This window comes from Balaenoptera acutorostrata, chromosome 18 (assembly GCF_949987535.1).
Source record: "Balaenoptera acutorostrata chromosome 18, mBalAcu1.1, whole genome shotgun sequence".
Lineage (NCBI taxonomy): Eukaryota > Metazoa > Chordata > Mammalia > Artiodactyla > Balaenopteridae > Balaenoptera > Balaenoptera acutorostrata.
The window spans coordinates 56,647,547-56,675,488 of record NC_080081.1 but is presented as its reverse complement, the minus strand read 5'-3'; the positions used below and the strand labels follow the sequence as shown (position 1 = coordinate 56,675,488).

General features: G+C 41.4%; 1 protein-coding gene across 1 annotated transcript in view; it reads right to left on the bottom strand.

Annotated features, from left to right (window-relative positions):
• The window catches only part of TNFSF11 (TNF superfamily member 11), a 33,969-nt gene extending 7,111 nt beyond the window's left edge, over nucleotides 1-26,858 (bottom strand). Inside the window, exons 1-2 of the mRNA XM_007186807.2 lie at nucleotides 26,622-26,858; nucleotides 19,688-19,855 (exon numbers count right to left, since the gene is read on the bottom strand). Of these exons, the coding sequence (XP_007186869.2) occupies nucleotides 19,688-19,855; nucleotides 26,622-26,858 (405 nt within the window). The remainder of the gene's footprint in view (nucleotides 1-19,687; nucleotides 19,856-26,621) is intronic.
• Nucleotides 26,859-27,942: the final 1,084 nt, after the last annotated feature.

Below are 27,942 nucleotides of genomic sequence, written 5' to 3'. Positions count from 1 at the left end.
CATACCATCCAATAAAATACTCTGGACAATAAGAGGAAATAAAAGACAATGTAAATTATAAAACACAGAATCACTGAACATAATTAAACATTTGTAGCAGGTACACAAATGGAGATGAAGTTAACTAGGAAAATAACAATTACCACAGAATATATGACCCTCTTAAATCTTTAGAGTCTCTTTTTATGTCTGTTTCATTAGTGAATTCCTGTTATAATGTTGAAGCTCAGCCCATAAGAAAGAGAAAGATGTTTGGCTCCCAGTGGTTAATTTTTTATTTTAAAAAGTCACAGTGTATTTAAATTACTACATGGAAGTCTAAGAGCTTTTAGATTACCAATCATTAACTTAAAATATTGCCACAAATAGAGGTTTAGAAGTGCAAGCCAGGGCTTCCCTGGTGGTGCAGTGGTTGAGAGTCTGCCTGCCAATGCAGGGGACACGGATTCGAGCCCTGGTCTGGGAAGATCCCACAGGCCGCGGAGCAACTGGGCCCGTGCGCCACAATTACTGAGCCTGCGCGTCTGGGGCCTGTGCTCCGCAACAAGAGGTCGCGATGGTGAAAAGGCCCACGCACCGCCATGAAGAGTGGCCCCCGCTTGCCACAACTAGAGAAAGCCCTCGCACAGAAATGAAGACCCAACACAGCCATAAATAAATAAATAAGTAAGTAAGTAAGTAAGTAAGTAAGTAAGTAAGTAAGAAGTGCAAGCCAGTAAAAGAAAGAACTCAAGTACATAAAGAATGTAGGTAATTGCATATCTCAATTTGAGCCCTGACAATGAAGGGTCCAATAAGTAACTGCAGGCCCACCTGAATCAAGACCTTAGCTACCATTAAATAGTAAAGTGATGTGGATGGAACTTCAGGCTTTGACTTCAGCTCAAATCCCTTCTCAATCACCTAAAAATACTGAGGATATTAACAGCACCTTTATCATCGGTGGTTGTGAAGACTCAATGAGATCATGCATGTAGGTACTCAGCACAGGGTCTGGTAACTCCATACATCTAAATACTACTAGAAACACTCTGGAGAGATTCCTAATTTCTCTGTTATTGGGGTGACCATCCATGCTAACTACCCCACCCCCTCATGATGTTTGAAAGGTAGGCCAGATAGCTTAAGTTCTTGGAATGTCTGGAGAGAAGGGCTTTGAGATAGATGATAGTTAGATAGATAGAGGCTATAACAAAACTTCGACTGTTAACAGTTGGAAGGGTTCTAGTGGTAAAATTACATTGATTCTTCTCTCTGCCTTCAAGACCCCCAAGAGAGAAGAGAATCAATTCTATTTTTAAAGACCCTTGGAGGATAGCACAGCTGTCTTCAGTTACCTATTCTAACATCCTGAAGAAGTCACAGCATGACTGACTTTTAGAAGGAAACTTTACAGCCTCATCCAAGGCTACTTCCTGCCCTTGCCTTGACCCAGGGCACTGCCCTGCACAGCTCTGGGAGCACCTCTGCAGGAAATTCCAGGCAAATGATGGCTGGCTCTTTTGGGTTGTGCAATGCAGTGGCCCTTACCAGGCTTTGTTCCTCTCCCCACACCATCCAAGATTTATTTCTCTCCGCTGCTGACTGCCAATCTCCCAAGTCTTTTCTCATGATCTTTGGATTCCCAATGGTACCCTGATTTCTGGAATTTCCTGGTTTAGTCTTCCCTGAATTCACAACAGAGATTTATATATGCACAATGTACCTATTATACATTGTGTATACCTTTATACATTTATATATACCCAGTGTATCTTTTACCTTTATAAATACATAATACATTACATATATAATGTATATATAGTGTATCTTTATTCACTGTATATATCTTTTCACATTTATAATGGTGATATATACACACACACAATGTTTACTATACATTTACTATACATGTATATAGCTTTATACATTTATGATACAATATATCTTTATACATTGTATATCTCTTTATATACTTATATATTTGTATATAATGTAACTTTATCTGATTATTATCTCTTAAAAGATTGGAACAAATAGGAACCTGGATGACAGTAATTCAGAGATTTAAAGCTACCCCTCATTTTCCCTCTAGTCCCGATCGGCCTCATCATCAGAAGGAAGAGGGGAGAGGGAAGAAGGAAGCAAAGCAAAGTATGACATATGCCTACAAACGCCTGCTTGGTGTTTTTCTATTGAGAAAAGCACACTTATTATTGAGAAAAACAAGGTAAGATCCATTTTGCTAGCTCAGTGGTTCTCAACCTTGAACATGCAGCACGATCTCCCAGAGGGCTTGTTGAAATACAGTTTCCGATCTGCTTGGTCTGGGGCGGGACCTGAGAATTTGCATTTCTAACAGACGAGCTGGTGTTGCTGACCTGGGGCCTCCATTTGAGAAGAGCAATCCCTCTCACATCCCAAAAGATTTCAGAGATGAGCAAATCTGAGATTTTCTTGAAGCTTGAGACCAGGACAAAGGAGCAGCAGACAAAAGTCACTGATTAAGTGGGCAGGGGAAGTTTGTTCTCTCGTACCTGGGAATGAACTTCTCCTGCCCATTTAATCAGCAGGTGCTAGGTCAGAGCTGTCACAGAAACTTTTCATGTCAAGAAAATTCAATAACCAGTGCCATTCAGAAACACTTTCAATGTCTGCTTAAAAAAGAAAAAAAAAAGTGTGTCATGACCCAAGATGAATTAAAACTTGAGCTAAAGACCCATGAGGTAATGCTGCTTTCATGTTATATATTGTTGGGTATCCAAGAATTGCAATTCCTCTCAGAAACCCTATAGGGAAGTTTCCACATGAAAAGCAAAGTACGTGATGTGTCTATAGCCTCAGGCTACAAAAAATGTAGTCTCAATATCTGTTCTTATATCCCTACCCCACCCCAATCTTTTGAACTCAAGATCATTGTTATTTATGCGCACAGATATCAACCACGAACATAACATTCTTCTAAGACTACAGTTTTAGGGTACCCTGGCCCAACTCCAGCCAGTCTAACTCAATTAGTCTGATATTGACTTGGTAGCTTTTTACAAGAATCTCCCCAGGTGATCCTAATATGCAGCAGGCGTTGAGAAGCATTATTACTAATTGAGCGTTTCGGTGAATGGTTGCTTGGTGACAGCTCTATTTAGTCCTAGATTTATTATATCCTCACGATTTATATATATTCCAAGTGTTGAAAATTAAATCATCCCTTACATTTGCAGCCAACAAAAAGCCAACTATCTCCCCTTGTATTATCCTGTTTGATTCATGTTAGAATCAGAGGCTGGGTAACTACTACTAAGCTCACTTTTCAGACTGGAAAATCGAGGCCAAGAGAGAATAAAGATGCCCCTAATAACTCTGGGACTTGAGCCTACGCCTTCCAAGTCCTCTTCTAGAGCTATCAGCCCACCCCCCTTCACAACACGTGGTCATCAACTCTACGCCTGGAAGCTGGCGGGAAAGTATCAGTGGCCTGTGATGGGGTTCAGGACATGCTACCCCCAAATATGGTGCTTTGGCAAGTGGAATATTATAAGCTAAAGGACTTTGGGAAATGGCAGAGGCAGGAAGGACTACCTGGCTTTGTCCTTCTCCCCTGAAGCAGGTCACAGACCCTCACATGAGAAGTGCCTTACCACTGGGAAGAAAGGAGCATCTTTATCTCTTAAGATGGGAGAACGCCTAGAGGAATCTGAAGGAACAGGCCTTGCTCCGTTTCCCCCAGTTTACCATCCTTAGCTCAGACCCTGTCCTGTCCTGTCCTGTCTCATTTTTCTACACCTTTCCGCCCTTCATCGAACTGGGTATAAAAACCACTCAGCTTAACTATTCCTGTGGGTCTCCATTTCCTAATGAAAGCTCCTGCGTCATGTAAAACTTACATTAAATAAATTGGTATGCTTTTCTCTTATAATTTATCTCTTGTCAGTCTAATTTACAGGGCCCCTGTAAACCCCTTAGGTTTACTGGTGAACCTAAGTGGGGAGAGGGAAGAAATTTTTTTTCCCTCTCTATACCTGTCAGGAAATTCTTAGAGGGTGGTCCCCTCCCTGAAGTAGAAACTCTGAAAGGAGGACCACCTTGACCAGGGATCTGACAAAAAGGAACCTCAACATCAGGAAAGATGGACTCAGAATTCTTGGGGGGGGGGTGCTTCAGAAAACAGCAGGCTCAGAACCTGCCGAGACTTGTTCAGAGCTTGGCTGGTGAAGCCTCCAAAGTAAGCCATGAGGGCCCTGGACATGGGGGCCTCACGTCTCCAAACGTGACTCCATCAAGGCCATTCCACAGAGCAGGGCCACTCTGTTTGGTCATTTTTCTCAAAGATCAGATACTTTGCTATGTACATACCAAGCACAGTTTTCTCTTGAATGGCCCCCTAATATTTTTAATTTTCAAAATTATAAGAAACTCTTCTAAAGGAATACCCAAACTTCACCCCAACGGACAATTCCATTTATTTCCTAAGCTTTGAATTTACAACTATTTTCATCCACAGTAGTCCTCTTCTTTTGTCACATTAATTAGAATGTTTTAAAATTTGCAGAGTTCTTTAGTCCCAAATTTAATCATTCAGACATTGCTTCTGGTTTCTTTGAATGCAGAAAGTTCTGATTCATCTATTAATAATTTGGGGAAGACACTACAAAGAACATCCTAACTCCTTTCCTCTGAACAAATTATTCAGATGAAAGAGATCTTTTAAAAAATGTTATATGTGTTTGATCTTATTTTATATCCAGCTATATTAGAAAAAAAAACTAGAAAAAAAAAAAGTTAACTCTCTGGATACACATTCAATGCACTCATATGTTGTCTACACTCTCAGAATGCCCACAGCTCTGCATAAAGAAGTATAGGTAGTTCTGATACACCTCCCAGCAAACAGCCTCCAAAAGAAGCCAGAAGCAGTTTCCAGGGTGAGGAAGCTGGGCAGACAGCCCTCCGTGTGATCTTCTCTTGGCTGAAAGCTACTAAAGAGGACCCAATGCCCTGCTCCCCAGGAAGATCAGCGATCTACCTTCTCAGAATACAGCATGTTTAGCATCTGTCACATGCAAGGACAAAGAGAACTACCCCCTGGTTTCCAAAACCTACTCATGACCATTAGGATCACCTGTAAGTTACTAAGAAAAATCCAATGAATGAATGAACTTATTTATGGTCACACTGTAACAAGTAGGCTTTTCAGCGAATTTATGCATTTCTTAAATAAGCATAATTTGCGCCTAAATTATGAGAGCTTCATTTAACCCTTCAAAACAGGACAAAAAGGAAAACCGACCCACTGGTAGACAGCCAAAAAAATCGCTGCCAATTCAAGGATAGAAGAAATCCTCTGACATACTGCCACCTGGTGGACACTGTCTAACATTGCCAAGCCTGGGCTTCCACAGCCAGACCTCGCAGATTTGAAACTGCCGTTCGCCCCCAACTCCAAAGTCTAAAAACAAGAGAGATGCGGAAGTTTCACAACATTTGAAAATCTGCTCCTTGTGGTATCTTCCTATTTAGACTGCACTGACTCTTCATCTTTGCTGTCCGAGTACATTTGAACAGACAAGAAAACAACTGGTATGATTTTTCTTTCCTTTTTTTTTTTTTTTAAATTTCGACTTTTTATTTCACTCATAGAAAAACTGTTGGGATTTCACAATTTCTCCTCCAGGAAAGAAAGTACACAAAAGATCAATATGATTGTGTAACTGTGGTCTCTAGGACTGCTTCTCTTTAACTTCTCCTGAATTCAACATCCCAGAAGTACAATTCCCAGGAGTGTGACAGGGAGACTGCTGGGACAGGCTCCCTTGATCATCTTTTAAAAATATTTTTGGATCTTTTTCCAAAAGAGGGAGGAGGGAGACATCCCAGAACTGGCTCAGTCTTGATGTATCAAAGCCACTTAGGAGAGATTGTACTCCGTAAGAATAAATATAAACACCTATCAGTACTTTCAACTTCTTTTGAGTAATTACGGGAATTTTGCTCCAGGTAATTTAAACATTTACAGCAAACGCTTAAGCCAGCCTTTGCAAACTCAGCTGGGTAACTGCCCCAAACAAGACTTTGATAGCATACCAATTCAAGAGCGAATGTTATTAAATTGGCCTTAGTTTGTTTGACTGAAGTGGTTTTTTTTTTTTTTTGGTCTTAAAATATCATATGTATGAATAGATTTAAATTTCCACTGAGGACACTCCCAGCTGTAAAGATTCCCTGAAAAAAGGTCAAGTTCCTGGAGTCTGGCCTTATCAGACTGAAAATCCCTCCTGTTCATTGTGATGTGAATTGTGTGATCCATGTGGGACCTGTCAATCGGCACAGGAGAAGCAATTTGTCTAGCCAGATGCTTCCGGAAACCACTGGCACCAGATCCTACCTGGTGTCTCAGGTGGCTGGCTCCGCCTGCAATCCCAATAGCAGCTGCAGGGACATCTGGCTGGTTGAACAAGGATTTAACACCCCGTTTGCCAGATATAATACAGGGTTCATACACTTGTTAACATGTGTAATGCATTCATTTTAACATCTGAATCATACCCTTCCTTTAATTCTTCTCCAACCTACTTACAAGAATAGTGTTTTCATCAGCTGAGTTAGCACATAAATGCCACATATGGGTTGCTTCTGAAAATGAATAGCCAGTTTCCTACTCTTGCAGAGAAATCCTGCAGACTTCCACCTTGTAAATAGCTCAGAAATCCATCCTCTCCTCTCCAGCCAGAGGACCACTGCCTTCCTTCAAGCTTTCATCATTTCTCATTAGGATTACAATAATAACCTCCTACCTCCTCTCCTGATCTGCTTTCCTCCAACTGGTCCATTGCTGCTAGAGAGAGCATCAGAAAGTCCGCATGGGAGCAAGCCCCTTCTCTTCTTTTTTGAAAGGTTTTTTAAAATTCTTATTGAAATATAGTTGATTTACAATGTTGTGTTAGTTTCAGGCACACAGCAAAGTGATTCAATTATATAGATAGATGATAGATAGATATATTCTTTTTAAGATTCTTTTCCATTATAGGTTATTACAAGATATTGAATATAGTTCCCTGTGCTATATGGTAAGGCCTTGTTGGTTATCTATTTTATATATAGTAGTATGTATATTTTAATCCCAAACTCCTAATTTATCCCTCCCCCTACTTCCCCTTTGGTAACCGTAAGTTTGTTTTCTATGTCTGTGAGTCTATTTCTGTTTCGTAAATAAGTTCATTTGTAGTATGGCAATACTACAAATACTACTTAGTATGACAATCTCTGGGTCCATCCATGTGCTGCAAATGGCATTATTTCATTCTTTTTTTATGGCTGAGTAATATTCCACTGTGTATATATACCACATCTCCTTTATCCATTCCTCTGTCAATGAAGTCCCTTCTCTTCTGAAAACCCTCCAGGGGCTGCCTGCAGACTTCAGGAACAAGTCTACATTCCTTACCTGGGCTTATAAGGCCCTGCATGACCAGGCTGGTTACCATTCTGGACTCTCCAGCTATTCCTCCCCTGCACCCCCAAACTCCATCACCCCTGAGGACACTCTGGACGCTCAAGCCACACAGAACTACTTAGAGTTATTTCTCTCTGCAGGTCTCCTGCCCTCCCATCCATGCAGACTTGGCGTACAACTGCTCCCCTGGAGAAATGTCTTACTGTCTTATCGATAGCTCATCTTTAATTGTAAAGATTCCTTTTCCATGGCATTCTTGGCTCACAAGGCACCAAAACAATAGCCACCAGGTGTTGTGGAGCAACTAAAGAGACAGGATTAGAATTGATGCCTTAGCTTCGCTTGCCTCCTCTCCGAAAGCTCACATGGAACTTCCAATCCACAGGACGCGGGGAAACACTTTGTATGCACCTGGATGGAGCTGGAGGCCCCCCAGCTTGTCATGAAGAGTCAATGGTGACAGTTTGAAAACACCTCAAAGAAAAGAACTTTAAGAGCAGGAGCCATTAAAGGTTCTGTCACCTAAATACATGTCATTCAGGTATAGTGGAGCCTGTGCTTCTCAGCCCAGATACCCTGGAGCAGAGCCCTACAGGGTACTGGGTACCAGGATGCAGAGGGCAGGAGCACAGGGAAGGGGGAAGGGCAGCTCCCCCCCAATCCCCACAGGGGAGGGGGTGGGGAGAGGGAGATAGGAGGGGCCCAGGGTCCAGCAAGTGTTGGGGCAGGGGAGATAGTAGATAAGGCGTAAGCCCCCCTAATCCTGAAGGTAAGAACCATCTCGGACTTGAATTTGTAACTTTACCCTCTCATCCCTAAAATTCTTTATTTCTTACTATGAACTACTGATTTTAAAAATTCTCTCAAAGCCAAAGTCTTCTCAACAGGATTCTACCTCCCCCACCCTCATGCACCCCCCGCTGTGAATCTCCTCATCTCTTTGTCTCCTCACTGAATCAGCCACCAACCCATGACCATCTCTGGAAATTCTCAAGAAAGAGCTTTACCAAGAAAAATGTGGACCGGCCTCCTCCTTCCACCCCAAGTACAGTCAGTGAGGGCTCACTTCTTCTCAGCAGAAGAAGTCTGCTGATTGGAAAAGACATGTCTTTGCACACAGATAATGTACCCTACCCACCGAAGGGCTAAAGAATACGGTGCCCTTGTTTTCCTAAAGCAGAGTGATGCTTTCCCGGCAGGGCGATGGCTATGCTGGGAATAGAAAATTAGTTTTTATTGTTTAACCTTCATGGTTTAAATGAGGAAGTTTCGCTCTAGTTAAAGGTCCCTTTGGGTTTTCATGAAGTAGCCCTATGACAGCAATATTAGTCTTCATAAAGAGCCCAATTTTAGTGTCTTGTGCTAGGGTACTCATTTAAAAAGTTTCATCTAAGGGCTCGGCAGGGTAACTGCAGTGGGGAATCTTGGGCTAACTGCGCTATCTACCACGTCTCTGCTCTCTTTTGCCACTTGAAATGTAATTATGCCACCTCACATTAGCAGAGCTTCTGACATTCACAAAGCCCTATCTCCTCTGTAGAAGGCTTACTCTCACAGACTCTTCCCCAAAGTATTTCTGACTGCTACAAATGGAACTAAAGGGGGACAGAGGTACCAGGCCAGCCACTGTGGACCAGTGAGGCCAGGGAGGGAAGGGGCAGGATGGCCCTGAAGGTCCTCCAGACTCAAAGTCCCTATGGTGTTCATGCCCCAAAGAGGGAAGACGCTCCCTCTTGAAGATGCAGGAAAAACACCACACATGGGAGCGACCTCCACCCCTTGATGAGACTCTTCCAGGCACTGGCAAGGTGGCTAGCTTCCGACAATATTAAACAACCAGCCACCTGATGACACCACGAGCAGGGATGAGCACAGATCACTCACATATTCGTTAAAAGTGTTCTTTAAACATCAACTGAGCGCCTACTCATTGTACCTGTCATTGGCTAGAGAAACCAAACATCACATAGTCTCTGTCCTTGGAAAGCTCACATCTGGGTGAGTCAGACCCGCACCCGGCTCCTGGGGTCAATGCTATGACGGGGTGAATACAAGAAGCCCTAGGTGTGCACAAAAGGGGCCCCTAACCCCAAAGGTGGGCAGGCGGGCATCATTGGGGGACTCTTTGGGAAGTAATGCCTGAGCTAAATTTTGAAAGACAATTAGAAAACTGTACACAAAGAAGAGCCTGGAATGCCACATAAAGAACATGCACAAAGACCCATAATTCATCCATCCATTTCATCCATCCATCCATCCATCCATCCATCCATCCCACAAAGCTCACTGATGGCTGCTAGGGCCAGATGTTCTGCAGGATGCTAAGATGCTGCGTGTCCTGGACGGATATCCTCTCTGCCTTCACTGTGTTTATGGCTGTAGCAGGGGGGCAGGGGTGGGGTGGGGAAGGGCACAGCCAGGTTAGGGAACTTCTAGCACTTTCCTGAGGTGGGGCCACTGAGCACAAGCTGAGGTGGGGTGAGGAGATGGAGCCACAAGGTAATGAGCCTGGAGAGGCTGACGTTGGAAGGAGGGTTCCAGAACACAAAAGGCTTTGTGTTATGTGTTCGGCAGCTCAGACTTTATCCTGATGACTACAGGAGGTCCACCAAAGGATTTCCTTAAGTAGGAAAGTAAGATTTGAATTTGAGAAGTCACTCAGCTGTGGAGAGGATAGGCTAGAGGTAATGTGAGTAGGATGGGGTGCCCACTTGCAGTGGTCCAGATGCAAAATGGCAATGGTGATGGCGACACCTGTATTCAGGTGGCAACAGCAGTGACACAGAGTAAAGTATGTGAAGGTTTAGTAAGGAGGTAGAATTCCCAGGATGGGGGTGAGGTGAAAAGTCAATGAGTAAGTGTCTAAGACCATCTTCTGGCTTCTGATTTGGGGTGATGGAGACAATATCATAGTAATTCACCACCAAGGGGTAGATCAGATGAGAAGCAGGTACAGGCACCGAGGAGAAGAGATTCTGAGCTCACCTAAACTTTCTGATGAAGATAAGCCTTACAGTTGATAATTATCAAGATTGTTTTTACTGCTGCTACTGCTGCTATTCCCACCCAGTGTTCTCAAAGGGCAATGACTAAGGACTGGGGTAGCACCCTCGTGATGAGGAAGCTACGAGAGAATGGGCCTCTCAGACCCTGAATCTCAAAAAGTTCAAGCAAACATTTATTGTCTGGTCATCTCAGATATACACTGTTCTCTGCAACTTCCAAGACCCATCTTCTCCACAACACAGGCTGAATCCTACTTCTTAAATATAGTCATTCATTCATCAATGGCTTCCCTGTCCTCCAGTGGCCCTCAACTCTTCTTAGGATGCTTAGAACACCTCTTTGGTCAGTATCCACCCTGAAGCCTTCTTGTAAAGATGGACCAGTCCCCAGCCCTTCTAAAAACGGATTTCCCACATCACAAAGTCTACTCCTAAACTACCAAATCAGAATCTTTGTAACAGATCTGGGAACCTTTTTCTTTCTTTTGTAAACAAGGTCCCCAAGTGATTCTTAAGATCAAGCAGGTTTGGAAAATGCTGCTCTAGGGCACGCCATTCTCTCCAGTTCTACAGGCTGTACTTCTCCTAGGACGAGCCACTCCTGGTGGAGCAATCCAACCATCCTTTACCAAGTCCCCTCCAACTGAGGACCCTCAGTCTTACTGACTTCTGGAGCCTTAGCTCAAGATCCCCACGCCACATAACGAGATGCTCCTCTTTCAGGAACGTCCTTCTTCTTCTCTCTTTCTTTAAAAATGTCAAGCCAGAATATCTTTCCTTCCACCCTGGAGTACTTCTAGCACGAAGATAAGCCCACCTCTGACGACATCACTCCCTGGTTATTTCCCTCGTGCAGACCCTCCTACCTTTTGCCCTGGGTCTCCCCTGAGATTGAGCGCATCACGGCCAATGGCCCGTTGTTGGGCAAAAGGCAGTAGATGGCCTTGGTTTTGTAGGAAAATTCTGTGGGTCATACTTTGGCTTTCCCATAAAGGCAGCTTTTATAAATGCTAGATATGATTGGGGTTGATTGAATTGCAGTTCCCAAAACTGTTATGGCAGAGATGAAATCCCATTGGAAAACCACTACATGACTAACATCTTGATTTGGGAACGTCAGTGCCCCCAAACCCCAAGTTGCCTTGTGGGTTTACAAGAAACTTTCTTGGGACACATACTCTTGTATACAAAGGAAAAGAGATAATGAATGGGGTTTAATTTTCCCCCTTGTTTCTGCTGTGTGTGTATTAACTAAAAAGCAAATGAGAAATAATGGCTATGTAACAACTCCAGTGTTTACAAGTTCATAAACAGTTAAGATCTACTCAACTTTTAATTGATTTCTTATGTACTTTAGTTTTAAAAATGGGAATAGGTTTCCTGTAATAATTGACATTGGAATTCTAAGGAATCAGCTTTACAGATGAAAAAAAAAACCCACTCAATCTGATGAGCTTTCTGGTTTTAAATTAATGTTCTTGAATCCACAAAACCTACTAAAAACTGGACAAGTGAGAATCAAGGTTTATTCACAGATCACAGATGCATATGACTCAATGAATCTTTGAAAGTTCCTCAGAAAGATGCATGCTGTTCAATCTACCTTCCAATTTCTCTCTCTTCTGGAATCTAAATAATCTTAAAGTACTTTAACTTTTAGAAATAAAATCTTGACTGTTCCAATTTTTCAAAGACTTGTATATATATACAGAGTTACCTCTTGTTCATACAGTGAATCCACTTTCTTGCCTAAATAGGGTTTAGTGAGTACCGGAGACCACTCACTGTCCCCCTAGGATCCATCCTCTCCTCTCTCCAGTTAGTTATAGGCAATGCCTTTCCTCAAGCTTTGGTGCAAATGGTTGTCCCGCTAGAGACTACAATGTGTAGCCTACTTTGCGTCCATGTGTCATTCTATGAGTAAGCTCCAGCCAATAAGATGCTACTAGAAATGACTGACGTCTCAACTTCCAGGTACCACCTTGACTTTTTCTTTCTCCCTTTCCTCTGTCTGGAGATGACAATATATGGAGAAACCAATTTGGATCCAGAGATGGAAGGTACCTGTTGAGGATGGAGGTGCTTTCCTGCCAGCCCTGAACTGCCACCTCTGGATTATTGCACACGAGAGAAAAAACTTCTATCTTATCTTGTCCAATGAGTGATGAGTCTCTTTGTTAGGGCAGCATAGACTATATGAAATAACAGTGACTATATGACTGAGGATCAAAGGACTGTGAATCTTTGGGTACATCATTCTTAGTACCAGGAGACAGTTTCATTCCTATTGTGAATCCTGCAGGAGATAAGGCCAACTATGCACTGATTCCCAGGGAATAAAATAAGAATTCCAGGTAAGAATTAATTGTTCAGTGGTTATGGCTCTGGTCTTACTCCCCATTTTCCAGTAAATCTTTGGAGGCTCAGAGACTTACTGACTCCAGGAAATGGTTAGTCAAGAATATGCTAACAACATAGCTTACTGGTAGTCATCACCATTGGCTTTTCATATTCTGGGATGAAATAGAGAGTTTTACAGAAACATAAAAGAAGCCAGAGCTGTGTTTTTAGTTCACATTGTAAACCTGCCTCTATATAGTTTATAAGCTATGAAGAAGCAAATAGACCTGGGGAAAACATGATTAAAGCAAGAAGTCCAGATGAACATAACTTTCAACAAAAATTAACCTGTAGTATGATTATATGGAGGCATTATTGCTTCAGGCTATAATATTAATAATCATCAATTATAACACTGGTAAGACATCCAATAGATGAGAACCAGGCTTATAACATTCTGAATGGCTTTGTGAGTTGGTCAATGACTCATGTTTATTTAAAAATATTAGTTTACGGAGTTCAAGAAGTCATCAGTCATTTACTTGTTCTTTTCCTTCAATCTTGAGTCTAAATTAGATGTGATATATTCAAATGTGAGCAAAGTGGCTGCAGTTCTCGTCCTGATGGAACTGCAAATTCATTCCAAGATCTCTAAGCATTTCTGACTGTGCAGCTTCTTCAGGGAAAAATTTTTAATGCTCCCAAACGTGCATGTTTATTTATTTAAGTATTAAATTAAAACGTTCCTGTATATTAGCTACCTTATAAAATATTCACAAAAATATTTTGAAGCCAATAGTAAAATATACATATACATGTAAATCACCTTGCTTCCTTCCAGCAGCCTAGGGAGGTCACCTTGAATGCACTGAACACCCCACGTTCGAGAGCAAGGTGATTGGTGTGATTTGTATATTGATCTCTCTCCTCCATATCACCCTTTCAGGTACATTTCAAAGTAAGTTTCAGGAAGTCTTTCACCAACAGGTACCCAATGTGAAATCAACAAGCAGGCATACTAACATCAAGTAGAGTCACATCCCAGGGCTCAGGATGTATAAGTATGTATAAACAGATGGCTTTCCACTGAGACTGGTCGGGAGGTCTGAAGGCCAAGTGCTCCTGTTCAGGCCTGAGCCCCCCGCACTGCTCCTCAGGCTGGCAGAGGCCAGAGAGGCGGCCAAAGCTGGAGCAAGAATTGCTTTATAAATCGGACACCGTATTTGTACTAGTGTTCTCTTTATTGTCATAGACTGTTATGAGAGACTTTGTAAATTGTGGTTGGTAGGGTTGGATCACTAAGAGGCTTTCAGAGTTCTGTGCTAAAGGGAAAAAAAGCCAAGAAAACCCAGCCACAAACAAAAAAGGCGGAAAAAACAGCATTACTTGTCTGACCAAAGACGGGCTGGGTAAACACCACTTTTTGCACACATAGAATGTGATATTGTGCTTATGTCTAGCATTTGTTACCATTGGATGGGGAGATCTCTCAGTAATGATTGCAGCCACAAAAGTAATTGTGTTTTATGGGTTCACCCAATATCTATATTAGAACTGAAGCTAAGATACAAACCTGCTTATGAATGCCTGATACATCCATCCTATTTTTAGCATCAGCAAGAGAAATGAGAAATCTGATTATTCTGGCAAGATGTGTAGACTGTCACCTTAACCAATAATCCTCATCAAAGGATAACACATTTGGCATTATTTGGCCAAGGTAAGAGAAGGGTAAATCCTTGGTTAAAGGACAAGTTATAGCAAAGTGCCTAGCACAGTGTGTGCACTGAATAAAATTGCTTGAGTCTAATGATAAGATGAATAACGTGTGTCTCCTTCCTAAAGAGTCCCTTGTCTGGGGGAAGAAATGGCGTCTTCTACCTCCAAACACACAATGGTATATTATAACAACTTCTTATTCCTTAAAAAGAATGATCTGTGTGTAATATTGTTACCCATGAGTAACAATCCTATATAGCACAACAAAAACAAATATTAAATTAATGAAATAAAGTTCTACTCATCCTGTGAGTCACACTAGTCTGTTAGTATAATTAAAGCTGTGTGTCTTGGGAACTCCCTGGCGGTCCAGTGGTTAAGACTTCACCTCCCAGTGCAGATGGTGCGGGCTCATTCCCTGGTCGGGGAGCTAAGATCCCACATGCCTCACGGCCAAAAAACCAAAACATAAAACAGAACAACACTGTAACAAACTCAATAAAGACTTGAAAAATGGTCCACATCAAAAAATCTTAAAAAAAAAAACAAAACCTGTGTGTCTTTAATAAGAGCAGTTGACTATTCTTGTCTGCCCACAAATCTTTCTCCTTCTGGCTTCCCAGGCACTGAATCTCTCATAATTAGTGTTACTCATGTGGAATGAGGCACCCTGTCTCCAACAGGCTCCTAAAATAGTGAAAATTCTGTCATTATTGTTCATCAACATCTTTAAGTAAAACTGGCTTATCATACTCTCTAGACAGTCAGTCAGAAAGCTCAAAGGAAATGGGACAATGAACAAGTAAGTTCTGATGGGGGAGTTAGCGGCGGAAAGTTCACCGAGGGAGCAGAAGTGAGGACTGCCAGGGAGCAGCTATTGGCCACGTCTCTCCATCTGGCATTTGTTTTCACTTAGGACGTGAGATAAGGCTATCACTTGAAAAAAAATAGCAAACAAACTGTCCTAGTCCCATTTTTGAATAACCCAAATTACACCCACTTATTCAAAATAATTTTCTATTATATTAAGTTATACACACACATACATTCACACACATACAATGAGGTCTACTCCAAGGTGTCTGTTCTTGTTCATGGACTATGGCTTTGCCTAGTTCCGTCTTTACATTATCCAATCCTATTTTAAATGCCTCTATAGAGTTTTCTAGCTTTGTACATTCCTTGTTAAGCTAATTTTTCAGGCTTTTTAAAAATTATGAATGAAATCTTTCATTCATGTTTTCTAATTATTGTTTGAAATGGGGGCAGCTAGTGATTATTACCTATTAACTATTTTTTTTAAATAAATAAATCAATTTATTTATTTATTTTTGGCTGCATTGGGTCTTTGTTGCTGTGCGTGGGCTTTCTCTAGTTGCGGCAAGCGGGGGCTACTCTTCGTTGCTGTGCATGGGCGTCTCATTGCAGTGGCTTCTCTTGTTGCGGAGCACGGGCTCTAGGCACGCGGGCTTCAGTAGTTGTGGCTTGTGGGCTCAGTAGTTGTGGCGCACAGGCTTAGTTGCTCCACGGCATGAGGGATCTTCCCGGACCAGAACTCGAACCCGTGTCCCCTACATTGGCAGGCGGATTCTTAACCACTGTGCCACTAGGGAAGTCCCTACTTATTAACTTTTACAAACTGATTCATTTTGCTTGTAGCTTTTCAGTTCTTTTTAATTTTCCCAAGTATACAATCATATCACATGCAGATTCTACCTTCTATATATTTTATTTCATTCTCATATGTAATTACATTTGCTGGCACATTCTGAACAATGTTAAATAACATGGGGACGGTGGGCATCTTTGGTGTATTCCTCATATTAAGAGAAATGCTCCTATTTTTCATCATTAGCTAACTTTTAGTTTGAGCTATTTAGGATAACATCAAGAATCCATCTCGTTCTGTTTTCCAATGGATTTTAAACATCAGAAATAAGTGCAAAATTTTGTCAATCACTTCTCAGTGTCTATGAGATGATAACATTTTTCTCCTTTGACCTGTTAAGATGAACCATCCTTGCATTCTCATAGGTAAATGTTAATGGTATCTGTTCTTCTTAATATTACTTATTTTCCAAATTATCTTGGCTGATCTTGCATACTTATTCTTCCAGAGGAAACCCAAAGTATAATTTTTAAGAACCAGAACACCATTGAAATTAAAAGTTTATCTCTTTTTCATTGTAAGGATATACACTATGGCTTGATTTAAACAGAAAATTAGGAGACAGTCATTTACCTAACCAGAATTACCTTAATTAGAGGTTCAGCTTTGAACTAACAGATTACCTCTGGTACATGTCAATGTTTATAGATAGACCACTCAGTATTTAGGAGGTGGGATAAGAAGCTGACTACTGAAAATGAAACATAAAACAAAAACAATAAAAAATGAATTAGAATTTGTCTTTCTCTGTCTGACTTAACTTCACTAAGTATAATATTCTTTAGGTCCATCCACGTTGCTGCAAATGGCAATATTTCATTCTTTTTTTTAATATATCACTTACATGTGAAATCTAAAAAACAATACAGAAGAATGTATATACAAAAACAGAAACTGACTCACAGACAGAAAACAAACTTGTGGTTACCAGAGGGGGAGAGGGAGGGAAGGAGGGACAAATTAGGAGTATGGGATTAACAGATACAAACTACTATACATAAAATAGAATAAGCAACAAGGATTTACTGTATAGCCCAGGGAATTATATCCAACATTTTGTAATAACCTATAATGGAATATAATCTGAAAAAAAAATAACTGAATCACTTTGCTGTATACCTGAAACTAGCACAATATTGTAAATCAACTATACTTCAATTAAAAAAGAATAGCAAATTGAGTATTAGATTTCACAATATATAGCTCAGTAGATCCTCTTTTTCCCAATGTAGATCAGGATTTTTGATGATAATTTTAAATTGAGGGTCTTGCAAATGTTATGTCTTTCTCTCCTCCACTAATACACTATCCTTCAACATGTAGCTTAAAATGCCTTAAGAATAGGCTGTTTAATTACTTACTGTATTAATTAAATTAATTAATTATACATCTTAAATAGACCTAGAAGTTTCCTAAGGATAGTATATAATCAACATGTTTATTGCTGCTGGTGATAAAAATGTCACAGTGGTTTTCTGCAACTTGCTTCAGTGTCCTATTGTTTTGTCCTCTTGCGTGTTTAGAAAAATGATCAAACCTGCTCTATCTAAACTTTTAAAATATGCCTTTGATTAAATCATCAACAATGACAATGAATTAGTAATAATGGTGATAAAAGTAATATATAAACATTTAATGAGTGCATACTATATTTCCAGTACTGTGCTTAGGTCCTTTACATCTTTTATTTCAAATCAGCCACAGTCCTGCTACGGAGGGATTGTGAGCTCCACTTTTTAAAGATGAGGAAGCCAAAGCGAAGAAATATTAAGTATTTTCCAAGATCACATTTATTTAATCATAAGTCTATCTGACTTCACATGCCACGATTTTTCCCACAAAATATATATGAATTAAGATGATGTGAGCAGAGGTAAATACAGTATAGTAGCCATTCAATTTCCAATTTCTTTCCATAGTAAAAAATCAGAAGTTACTCATTTTTCTCTTATTTTTAGTAGTTTAATTTTTTGCAAAAGCAGAAGAAGAAAATGTTATAGAACTTTAAAAAATGAATTAGACTAGTGGAATTGCTATTGCTATAGCTCAAAAATTACAATGTAAGATAAAAAGATCAAATTTAAAACCACATTTTAAAATATGCATCTACTGTGTAAAGCTAAGCACCTACACACTATAATGAAAATGTAATATTTTTAAGCAATAGCTCTTATAGATATTAGAACGATATGTACTTCCTTGATTCTATGATGTATTTTTTTTATATTTCAGAATCTCTGAAATTGATGCAACTAGAATCTATAATGATCATGTTTAATTCTTTAGTTAAAATTTTTTTTCTTTCTTTGTGATGCATGAAATAAAGTAAGCTTAAAATTCGTGGTATCTTAGATTTGTTGAAATATAGCAAATATCAGTTTTAAGGGTTATACAAAACAGCTTTATCGCCCTACTTCTATGTCCAATACATATCCTCTTTTTAAAAAATGCTATTACTATTTGTGAATCTTTAAGAAAGAAACTAATTAAATTTTAGTTTAGATTTAAGGCATTGGAGAACTTTAGTATTTACTCTAAGATGATCAGAGATAGCCCAGGGAGTTGCAAACTAGAGGTTGGGATGTATGAGCGGATGCAAGAATCCATGCAGATGTGCACGCAAGTATGCAATGTATACAGATGTGCATGCACTGGAGTCATGGGATTCTACCCGGTTCTTGGGTAGAAGTAAAATAATTGCAAGGCTGCAGAATTCTCAAGTGACTTTATCCAGGAAAGTAAAACAGGCAGTTATTACAGGGTTTCTCAATTGAGGGTGTCGGTGTAGAGAAGTCATTCGTTTTCTCTGTCCTCATCTCCTCCCTTCTCACCCAGCTCTCCCGAAGAATGAAAAATGAACAGAGAATTTCCATCTCACCCACCACATCAATTCTTGCTCTACTCACTTACCCCCTCACTTCGGATGACAACAGTGGACCAGCTATAGTTATTCTCAACAGAGACCTGGATCCACAGATGTGGAATAGAGGTTCCTACCATTCTAAAACCAAATATAAAGGAAGTAGCCAGCAGAGAATCATGTGAGCTGAGGGAATGTCTTCTAAGGCAGGGAATTCAAACTAGCAAACTGACCCACTGACTACCACAAACCATATTTGTCCCCCTTCCAAGTGTGAATGTAAATCCCTCCTCCAAAATAAAAGAAAGAAAGATAGAAAGAAAGAAAGAAAGAAAGAGAGAGAGAGAGAGGGAGGAAGAAAAGAAAGAAAGAAGGAAAGAAAGAAAGAAAGGAAGGAAGAAAAGGAAGGAAGGAAGGAAGAAAGAGAGAGAAAGGAAGGAAAGAAAGGAAAGAAAAGAATATTTGCATGAATGTTGCTGGTCACCAAAACTAACCACTACCAACTTCAAAAGAATTCTGCTAATCCCACACAAAAAAATTCTCTTTAGCTCTTTTACAAATTATTAAAATAAAAAAAGAACAAAGTCAACAGCACTTAGCCAGTTTTAATTTTCAATATTAGGAGAGTCAGTGAGGGCCCTTGACTTATCTCAATGTGTACTCACCTTTTGCACAGCTGCTTGAAAGGCCTGTTTAATTCTCTTACACGAATCAGGTATTAATTTTGAGTCTTGACTCTCCAGAGTTGTGTCGTGCAAATCCGTGTTTTCATGGAGTTTGAAAATTCTATTAATGCAGTGAGTGTCATCTTCTGATATTCTATTAGGATCCATCTGAGGGGGGAAAAATGTGAGGACGTCAGAGTGGTTATCACTGATCATTCTGTTATTTAATAAAGTGTGACTTAAGGACAAAAGAATTCATTCTTGCAAGAGTCATTATGTCCCCAACAACTAATAGTTAATACAATTACCATCGAGTCGGTGAAAAAATTGACTTCTAATTCATTTTTATGAGTAGCTGACTACCATCCACAACACACCTGTACACATGTGATTCATGGGGAAATTATCAAAATCGTCTGACATTGTAAAAGTGCTCACTGAGGGGAGGGGAATCAAAGAAATTACATGTGTTCAGTACAGGGAGAGAAAGCCTTTTATCCTTAAGTCCCCCCCATGCAGCACGCTACGTGGGATTATGAAGCCCACTTGGATATTCAAAGCATGAAACCTATATAAATCAGGTGAAATTAACATCATGTTCAGCTGCCATGTTTGCCTGGCCTTTTCCCTTAATCAATGTGTGTTTTAATCAGCTGAAGAAGGGAGGGAGAAATCCATTTCCTAGCTCTAAAGAAAATCTAAAGCCAGAAGCATAATTTCCCTTTTCGTTGAGCCTCTCATCAGTTTTCTTAACCTGGAGTGGTACGTCTGTCAGAGGGTGTGTGTGGTGCTATTTGGTGTCAGCTGGGATGACGGGGGCTCATGGTGTGAGCAAGCTCTATGGATACATGCTGAGGGGATGCTAAAATTCTTGTAGTGTACGGGATCGTCCCACCCACAATATCCCCATCAAGGTATTAGCTGGTCCCCTGGTTAAAACAGGTGCCAACATTAGCACTTCTTTAAGTATTACTCTTTTATTAAAATTGTCTGCCAGCTCCTCCAAGTCTTTGTAGTGGTTTCAACTGCCAAGTAAATAGTAGAGGTAATTAGCTACCTAATTGTTTTAATTGGTTTAATTTTTAAGTGGTTTAATTTATGGTCCTCTTCTTTCAAAAAATTCAAGGTACTTCATGTGCATTTGCTTATGACTAGGTACAGGCTAGATGAAAAAAAGGGAAAATTATGTAAGTTTCCAATAACCAAAGCCCAGTCAATTAATATCAAGTCTCTCGTTCCCTGGTTTAATCATCTTTTTGAAAGTCATCAGAAGATGTGCAGGTTTATTAACCAGCTGTCAGAAGTAAAGTAAGAAAGTACCCTATCCATACCTGAGATTCTCAAAATGAAATAATAGCCTTTCAACAAATGTGCACCCACTAATACAAATTTTATCATTCCACTTTTGCATGGTGTGCCTCAGGAAGCAAAACTATTTGCAATCCAAGTTTATTATTTATTTCTTTAAAATAATTAGTATGAATCAGAATATCTGAGATTTTATATAAGGCAAGTGTTCAATTCCATACTTTTTTTAAAAAGCTCACTTATACCAATAAGTTTCGCAAAAAACCAGAGAAGCCTGGACAACTGATATGAAGAGTCGTTGGATTCAGACCTCAAGAAAGAAGAATCCTGCAAGGGCCTCAGCTATCTCACCACCAGAAAGCCGCTGAGCTAAAGGAACAGTGTGGTATTAGTGGGGAAATACCTGGGTACTCTAACATTGGTTAAGCCCCAGTCCCACTGACAAGCTAAGTGCTATCAACAGAAGCAGCAGTACCAGCAACTCTTGCTATGGAAACTATAGTCCAATCACTTGCAGCGTTACAGGCTCACCCAGAATTTGTTAGGAATGCAGACGCTCAGGCGCCACCCCAGGCAGTGCCTGTGAATCTGCATTCTAACTAGATCCCAGGTGATTCTGACGTACGTTAAAGTCTGAGAGGTAATGCTTTCAAATACCAAAGATACAAATATCAACTGTCTGCTATTAAAATGTCTCCAAATTTCTTTGGACACCAATTTCAAAATTTTTTCACAAGTAATACCAATTAATATTAATACAAAATTACTGAAATGGTCAATAATGGCTAAGGGTTTAATGCAAAGAAATATAACGCAAAGATTTTTGTCTCTTCTCTCTTAAAAAAATGTCCATGCCCAGGTCCCACCCTTGGCCAATTTAATCAATATCCCTAAGGGGAGGGGTCAACTGAGTCTCTCTCCCCAAGTGTTTCTAATGTGCAGGTGAGAACCACTGTTTCAGAAAGTCACATTAGAGCTAAAACATATATAAAATGTCACCAATTGTTTTCCCAAATGGAAGTATGGCATAATTAATTTTGATACACTCAATTAATTTTGATATACTATTTTGTTTATTTAAGGGTCATATGTTAGAATTTTATTTTTATTATTTTTAAAATTTTATTTTATTGAAGTATAGTTGATTTACAATGTTGTATTAGTTTCTGGTGTACAGAAAAGTGATTCAGTTATACATATATACAACAGTTTGCATCTGCTAATCCCAAACTCCCACTCCATCCCTCCCCAACCCTGCCCGCCCTCTTGGCAACCACAAGTCTGTTCTCTATGTCTGAGTCTATTTCTGTTTCATAAACAAGTTCATCTGTGTCATATTTAAGATTCCACATATAAGTGATATCATATGGTATTCGTCTTTCTCTGACTTACTTCACTTAGTATGATAATCTCTAGGTCCATCCATGTTGCTGCAATGGCATTATTTCATTCTTTTTTATGGCTGAGTAGTATTCCACTGTGTATATGTACCACATCTTCTTTATCTATTCATCTGTCAATGGACATTTAGGTTGTTTCCATGTCTTGGCTAATGTGAATAGTGCTGCTATGAACATAGGGTTGCATGTGTCTTAGAAATTTATTTTTAACCTACAAACAAATGTCTTTCTTATTCCAGTGCCCTTGTAGCTCTCCTTTCCTGAAGGTGGAGACCAGGAGAAAGGGTGGCGTAGAGGTGCAGGGGTGCAGGGCCGCAGGGCCAGCAACACACACAGGCAAATGATGGCCTCTGCTCCTGTGGTCTCAGCACTGCAGGAGCTGCAGGGCAGGGCGTCAGACTGATGCTGGACCCTCCACATTACTCACCGAGCGGCTGGACAAATGTAACCTCTCCCCTAACAACCCATCCCCTGACACAGCAGTCTGGATAGAAAATTTATATGATGGAAAAATTACACTTTTTAGTCTATTTTAGCTACTAACCAGATCATTTACACATCACAAATTAGAAAAAGGTATATTTCTAGTGCTGCAAATCATTTGAAAAGCTTTTTCAGTAAATTCAACATGCAAAGCACTAGGCTGGATGCTGTAAAGGAGGCAGTGAGCAAAACAGGCAGTCCTGACCTTCAAGGAACTTACACTCGACAGAGGAACGAAGAAACTCATCCAAACATCAGAGTAAAAAAAAAAATCACAGTAAACAGTAAATGAATTCATTGTATCTAGAAATGACTGAAAATATTAAGTGAATCTTGAATAACTGATTTAAACTGGACTTCAAAAATACAGTGATCAGATGATGTAGTTCATGTGAAAGGAACTCAATCATTAAAAAAAAAAAACTTCCTTAAAACTTAATCATTTGTAGGGTTAAATGAGGCAGGATGCTAGACATTTGTGCTACTTTGTTTTCTGTTTTTTCAAGCAGGCAGCCTACACACCTCCACATCAGATTTTCGGTAATGACTGCTCTCGTGTTTGGGTAACAAACAGCCCAGGGAGGTTGGTGTGCATATTGGGGGTTTCGCGGAAGGGGTTAAAAGGGGACAGAGATTGAGTTTCCTGAAAAGCTTATCTTGTAGCTAAGCTCTAAACTTTGAATATGGTTATATGGATGCTTAAAAAAAAAAAGGGCACATAAATTTTAAAAGCAATTTTTTGTAAGGGTTTTTTTTTCTTTGTAAACCAAAGTATGAATACTATGTGGTAAATATATAGCACAAGCCACATGCTATTTTTTCTTTGGCAAGGTTGGTAGGGGAAAAGCCAATCTACACTGGATCTAGTACTTTTTTTTTTCTTAATCTAGGCACAAGCAATCTACAAACATTCAGGAGGCTGATTCACGTTTAGCTATTCAAACATGAGTGGAGCAGGGGAAAAGTTTTTGTCACTATAATTTTTACATTATTTGGGGGCATTTTTCTAAATGCATTTAAAACTAAATTGAATTGTTTTTTCTTGAGGATTTGCATGGCTCCCCCCTCCCATCTTTAAACAAAAACAACAAAACTGGCTCCTTTTCTTTTCTTTTCTTTTCTTTTAACTGTTAACTGCAAACATATTACCTGATATTAGATGATTGCATTCTAGTTCAAACACATTCAGAAGCCCCAAGTAGTTGACCCACAAATTTAGTGGAAATCAAAAAACTATCTCTTATTTGGTACCAAGTTCTAATCCAAGGAAGCTGATATAAGCGAAAATGTTAAATCAGTGTCAGGTCAAACTGAATCTACTCTCTCAGCTAGAACTTTGAAAGAAGGCTTCCAGCATATGTGAAAGTGGAAAGAGTTGTAGACTTGTAGAAGCTCCACGTACCCATCACCGAGCTTCAGCGATTACCAGTGCGTGGCCAATCTTGTTTCATCTATAAGCAACCACTTCCCTGTTCCCCAGGCTCCCCACCTATTATTTTGCAACGAATCCCAAACATCTTATTTCATTTGTAACTACTTCCGAATGTATCTCTAAATGATTAGGACCCCTTTCAGCATTAACTGTAGATACCATACTCAGCAAAACGTAAGCACATCTAGTGGAGTATCCTCCTATGAAAACATTGCTCCAAATGTTACTTCTTAACTGAAGGAGATGACCTTTTAAAAATGTAATACACAGTTGGGTTCAGAGTAATGGCTAATATATTTTGCATAAGTCTTGGAGAAGCCCAATCTTCATGGCATTTAGGAAAACTCTACCCAGAAAGTCGATGACATTAAATTCTCCATCTGAAAATTTTCTATCCATGTTACATCAAGATTGCTAAATGATCATCAGAAGGCTAGACCCCTCAGCCCACCAGGCCATGAATATTGAGAATCCCTACAAAGAAGCTGAGCACTTTCTTCAACAGCCCAACAGGTCATTCTTTCCTAAATGGTCACGCCGATTTCCATGGTTCCTGCCAATCTAAGCTGTTCCTGGTCCCTGGAGCTCATTCATTTCCTACTGCTCTTTCAGTGCTGAATACTCACTTCACTACTACTGCTATGAAAATGCCATAACCCCAAGGTGTTAGAAAAGATAAAAGAGAACTACTGAATCTTCTGTCCCTTTTCTGAATGCTTCTCTCTTATTTGACTAAGAATTTTAAGTCTTTTGTTATAGGCCCCTTCATTACCTGGCATCATGCAATGCACATAGTATGTGGACATTGTATGTTGAATAAATGATTCTTAATTCATATTCCATACCATTTAATAGTGTCATGTGCATTGCAGGCACTCAATATACAGACATTAAATGGCGGGGCGGGGCAGGGGGAGGAAGGGGACAGGACCACATGCTGGATGAGAAAATGGATAAATCATTTATTCTTGGCTGCAGCATACTCTAATGAAAGAAAAATGTTTCATCACTTTCATATAGATTTGTGTAATCCATGTTGCAAGTAAGCCACTTGAAAGTTGTATTTTTAGAAAAACTTCCTCTCAATAGGAAAAGATTATTTTTATTAATATACAAACACAAATTTTCTAAAGCACTGTGCATAGTATGTCTACCTTTTAGTAGATAAAGTAGTTCTATAAAATGCAAATTAGTGGATACTGAATATTTAACAAAAAGCCTATGATTACAAGTAATGGAGTTCAAGACTCTGGCACATGTCAAAAACCCATACAGCCCAGGCAATGCCTTGTTCTGATGCATTCAATTTGGTTTAGTAATCACCTTTGAATCTGAAAACCAATGAAGCCCAAACCCAAGTCTCTTTTCCCATAAAAAAAAAAAAAAAAAGCACAGTCAGCCCCCCACTTCCTTTGAGAAAGAGTTCACAGCACCAGACAAGAATACTTGAATGAATCCAACCAACTGCACTGCAATTTCCAAGAAAACACAAGAGCATAAACCACCAGAAAGCATAATGTTACAAATTTACCCCTTCCTTTCTACTATCTCTCTGCCGTTCCTAGCCGGCTTCCTCACCTTTGAAAAGCTTGATTACTTGCTAGATTGTTGCTAGGCTGTGCCGGGGGAGAGAACTTCACCACCTCCACACACACTTTGCTTCCTTCCTCCGCCCACTTTAGTGGGAAGGCACGAGGGCCCTTCTTTCTAATTTCACTCCGCGCGAGCGGAGCCCGGGTCCTAACACCAGGCTTCTCTGGCCGCGCTATGTCTTTCGGTCCATCTGGCGACTTGGGCATCGCCCCCCGGGGCTCCAGCAGCTGCCGGCAGCGCACGCACTGCGCGGTGCAAAGCAACCAACCCCAGGACCCCAAATCCTCCCGGGGGTGGGTGGGAAGGGAAAGGGTCGATTCCCAACGGTAGGCGCTCAATTTTTTTTCCTGCGTGGACCTAAGTTCATTCTTTGCTTCAAGTGGGAAGTGGAAGCAGAGAAAAGTGTGCAGTCGTTTCCCAAAGAGGTGAGCGGCCAATGCGGTCTCGCCGGGGGAAATTCAAACGCACCAGGCCGGGCGAGCTCAGCTTCGGCGCGCAGCGGGGCCGGGTGCGTGCGCGAGGACCGGAGGCCAGCGCGCCGGGCCCCGCGCCTGGCTGTCCCCCAGCCGGACGCTCCCTTTTTAGGGTCACTTTCCCCTCCCCAGATATGCAAGCTCTGGGGAGTCAAGCCGGGGGACTAGACTCCATCGCCTGCAAAGTGCTGAAGGATGAAGGCGGGTGCGCCCCGCCCGCGCGCCCCTGGAAGGCGAGCACTCACCTGCGCTCGGAAGTAAAGGAACAGGGCGACGCTGCACGCGACCTGGCCCAGCCCCAGCCCCAGCAGGGCCACGAACGTGGAGCGGGAGGCGGCGGCGGAATGGTGCGGGGCGGGCTGCGCGGGCGGCGGCGGCGGCGGGGCGTGCAGGGCGCCCTCGTGCGGGGCGCCGGAGCCGCCGCTGCCCATCTCCTCGGAGCTGCGCAGGTACTTGGTGTAGTCTCGGCTGGCGCGGCGCATGGCGCTCGGCCCGCCTTGCTCGGGCGCTCGCCTCCCTCCGGGGCTGTTCGGCCGGCGGCCAAGTCCAAAGGCGGCGCAGAGCCGGCGCGCGGCCAGGCGGGCCTCGACGTAGGGGCGCTCAGAAGCGGGCGCTGCTCCTGGGGCGCGCGGGCGAGCGAGGAGGGTGCCGGCCGCCCCAACTCTTATAAACCGCTTCGGGAGGGCTGGCCCCGGGAGCCAATCAGCCCCGGCCGAGCCTGCCTCTTCCACTCCCACCCCTGGCTCCCCTTCCTTCCTTTCGCCCTCCCTCCCTTACTCTCTCCCTGAAAGGCCTCCTCCCTCCCCATCGGGGCCCTCGGAGGAAGAGGCTGTGGGTTGTTCTAGCGGTTCCAGAGGCCACTTGCCCATCCTCAGCGGCCTTTCTGGAGGTCCAAGAGATGGGCTGGGGGAGATGCAGATGAATGCCTTGGTCAAGGATAAAGGTGACATCGCAGACATTCCTGGGGCAGTTGGCATCCCCGAGCCTCAGTTTCCCCTATAGGATTTAGAAAGTTGGACTTGGTGATGTCTGAAGGCCCTTCCTATTTGCCTCTCCTCCTCCCGCCAACCCCCTCACATTTTTTTTTTTTTAGCAAGGAACACCCTCAGAGATCCTGAGGGTGCAGCCTCTAGCATGTTTCCAAATATAGGTTCCGAAATATGTATTTTGGCAGGCTTGGGAAACCAGAACCCTCTTCCCAAACCCCTGTTTCTGCACCCTCAAAGTGGCTTTAAATGAGGCATATTTTGAATGTGGCAGCAGAGAGCTGATAGACACCAACTGTGACTTAAAAAAAGAAATTTGGTACACAGAGAGGGGTAGGACCCAGTAACTTTACATATAGGACCATATATATGAAGAGAGTTCAGTCACATGCCATTCCTACTGCTTGGCAGTTACTTTCCTTCAGTGTCCTAAAAATAAGAGAGGTATACACCCAGAGGCGGGCCACCCAGGAGCGCTCCTCCAGCTGTCAATCAGGAAAGAAAGATGTTACACAAAGCTGAAGTGGAATTAAATGTTGGTTTCCTTGCTAAGGAAAACTTTTTTAAAAGTCTGTCTTCA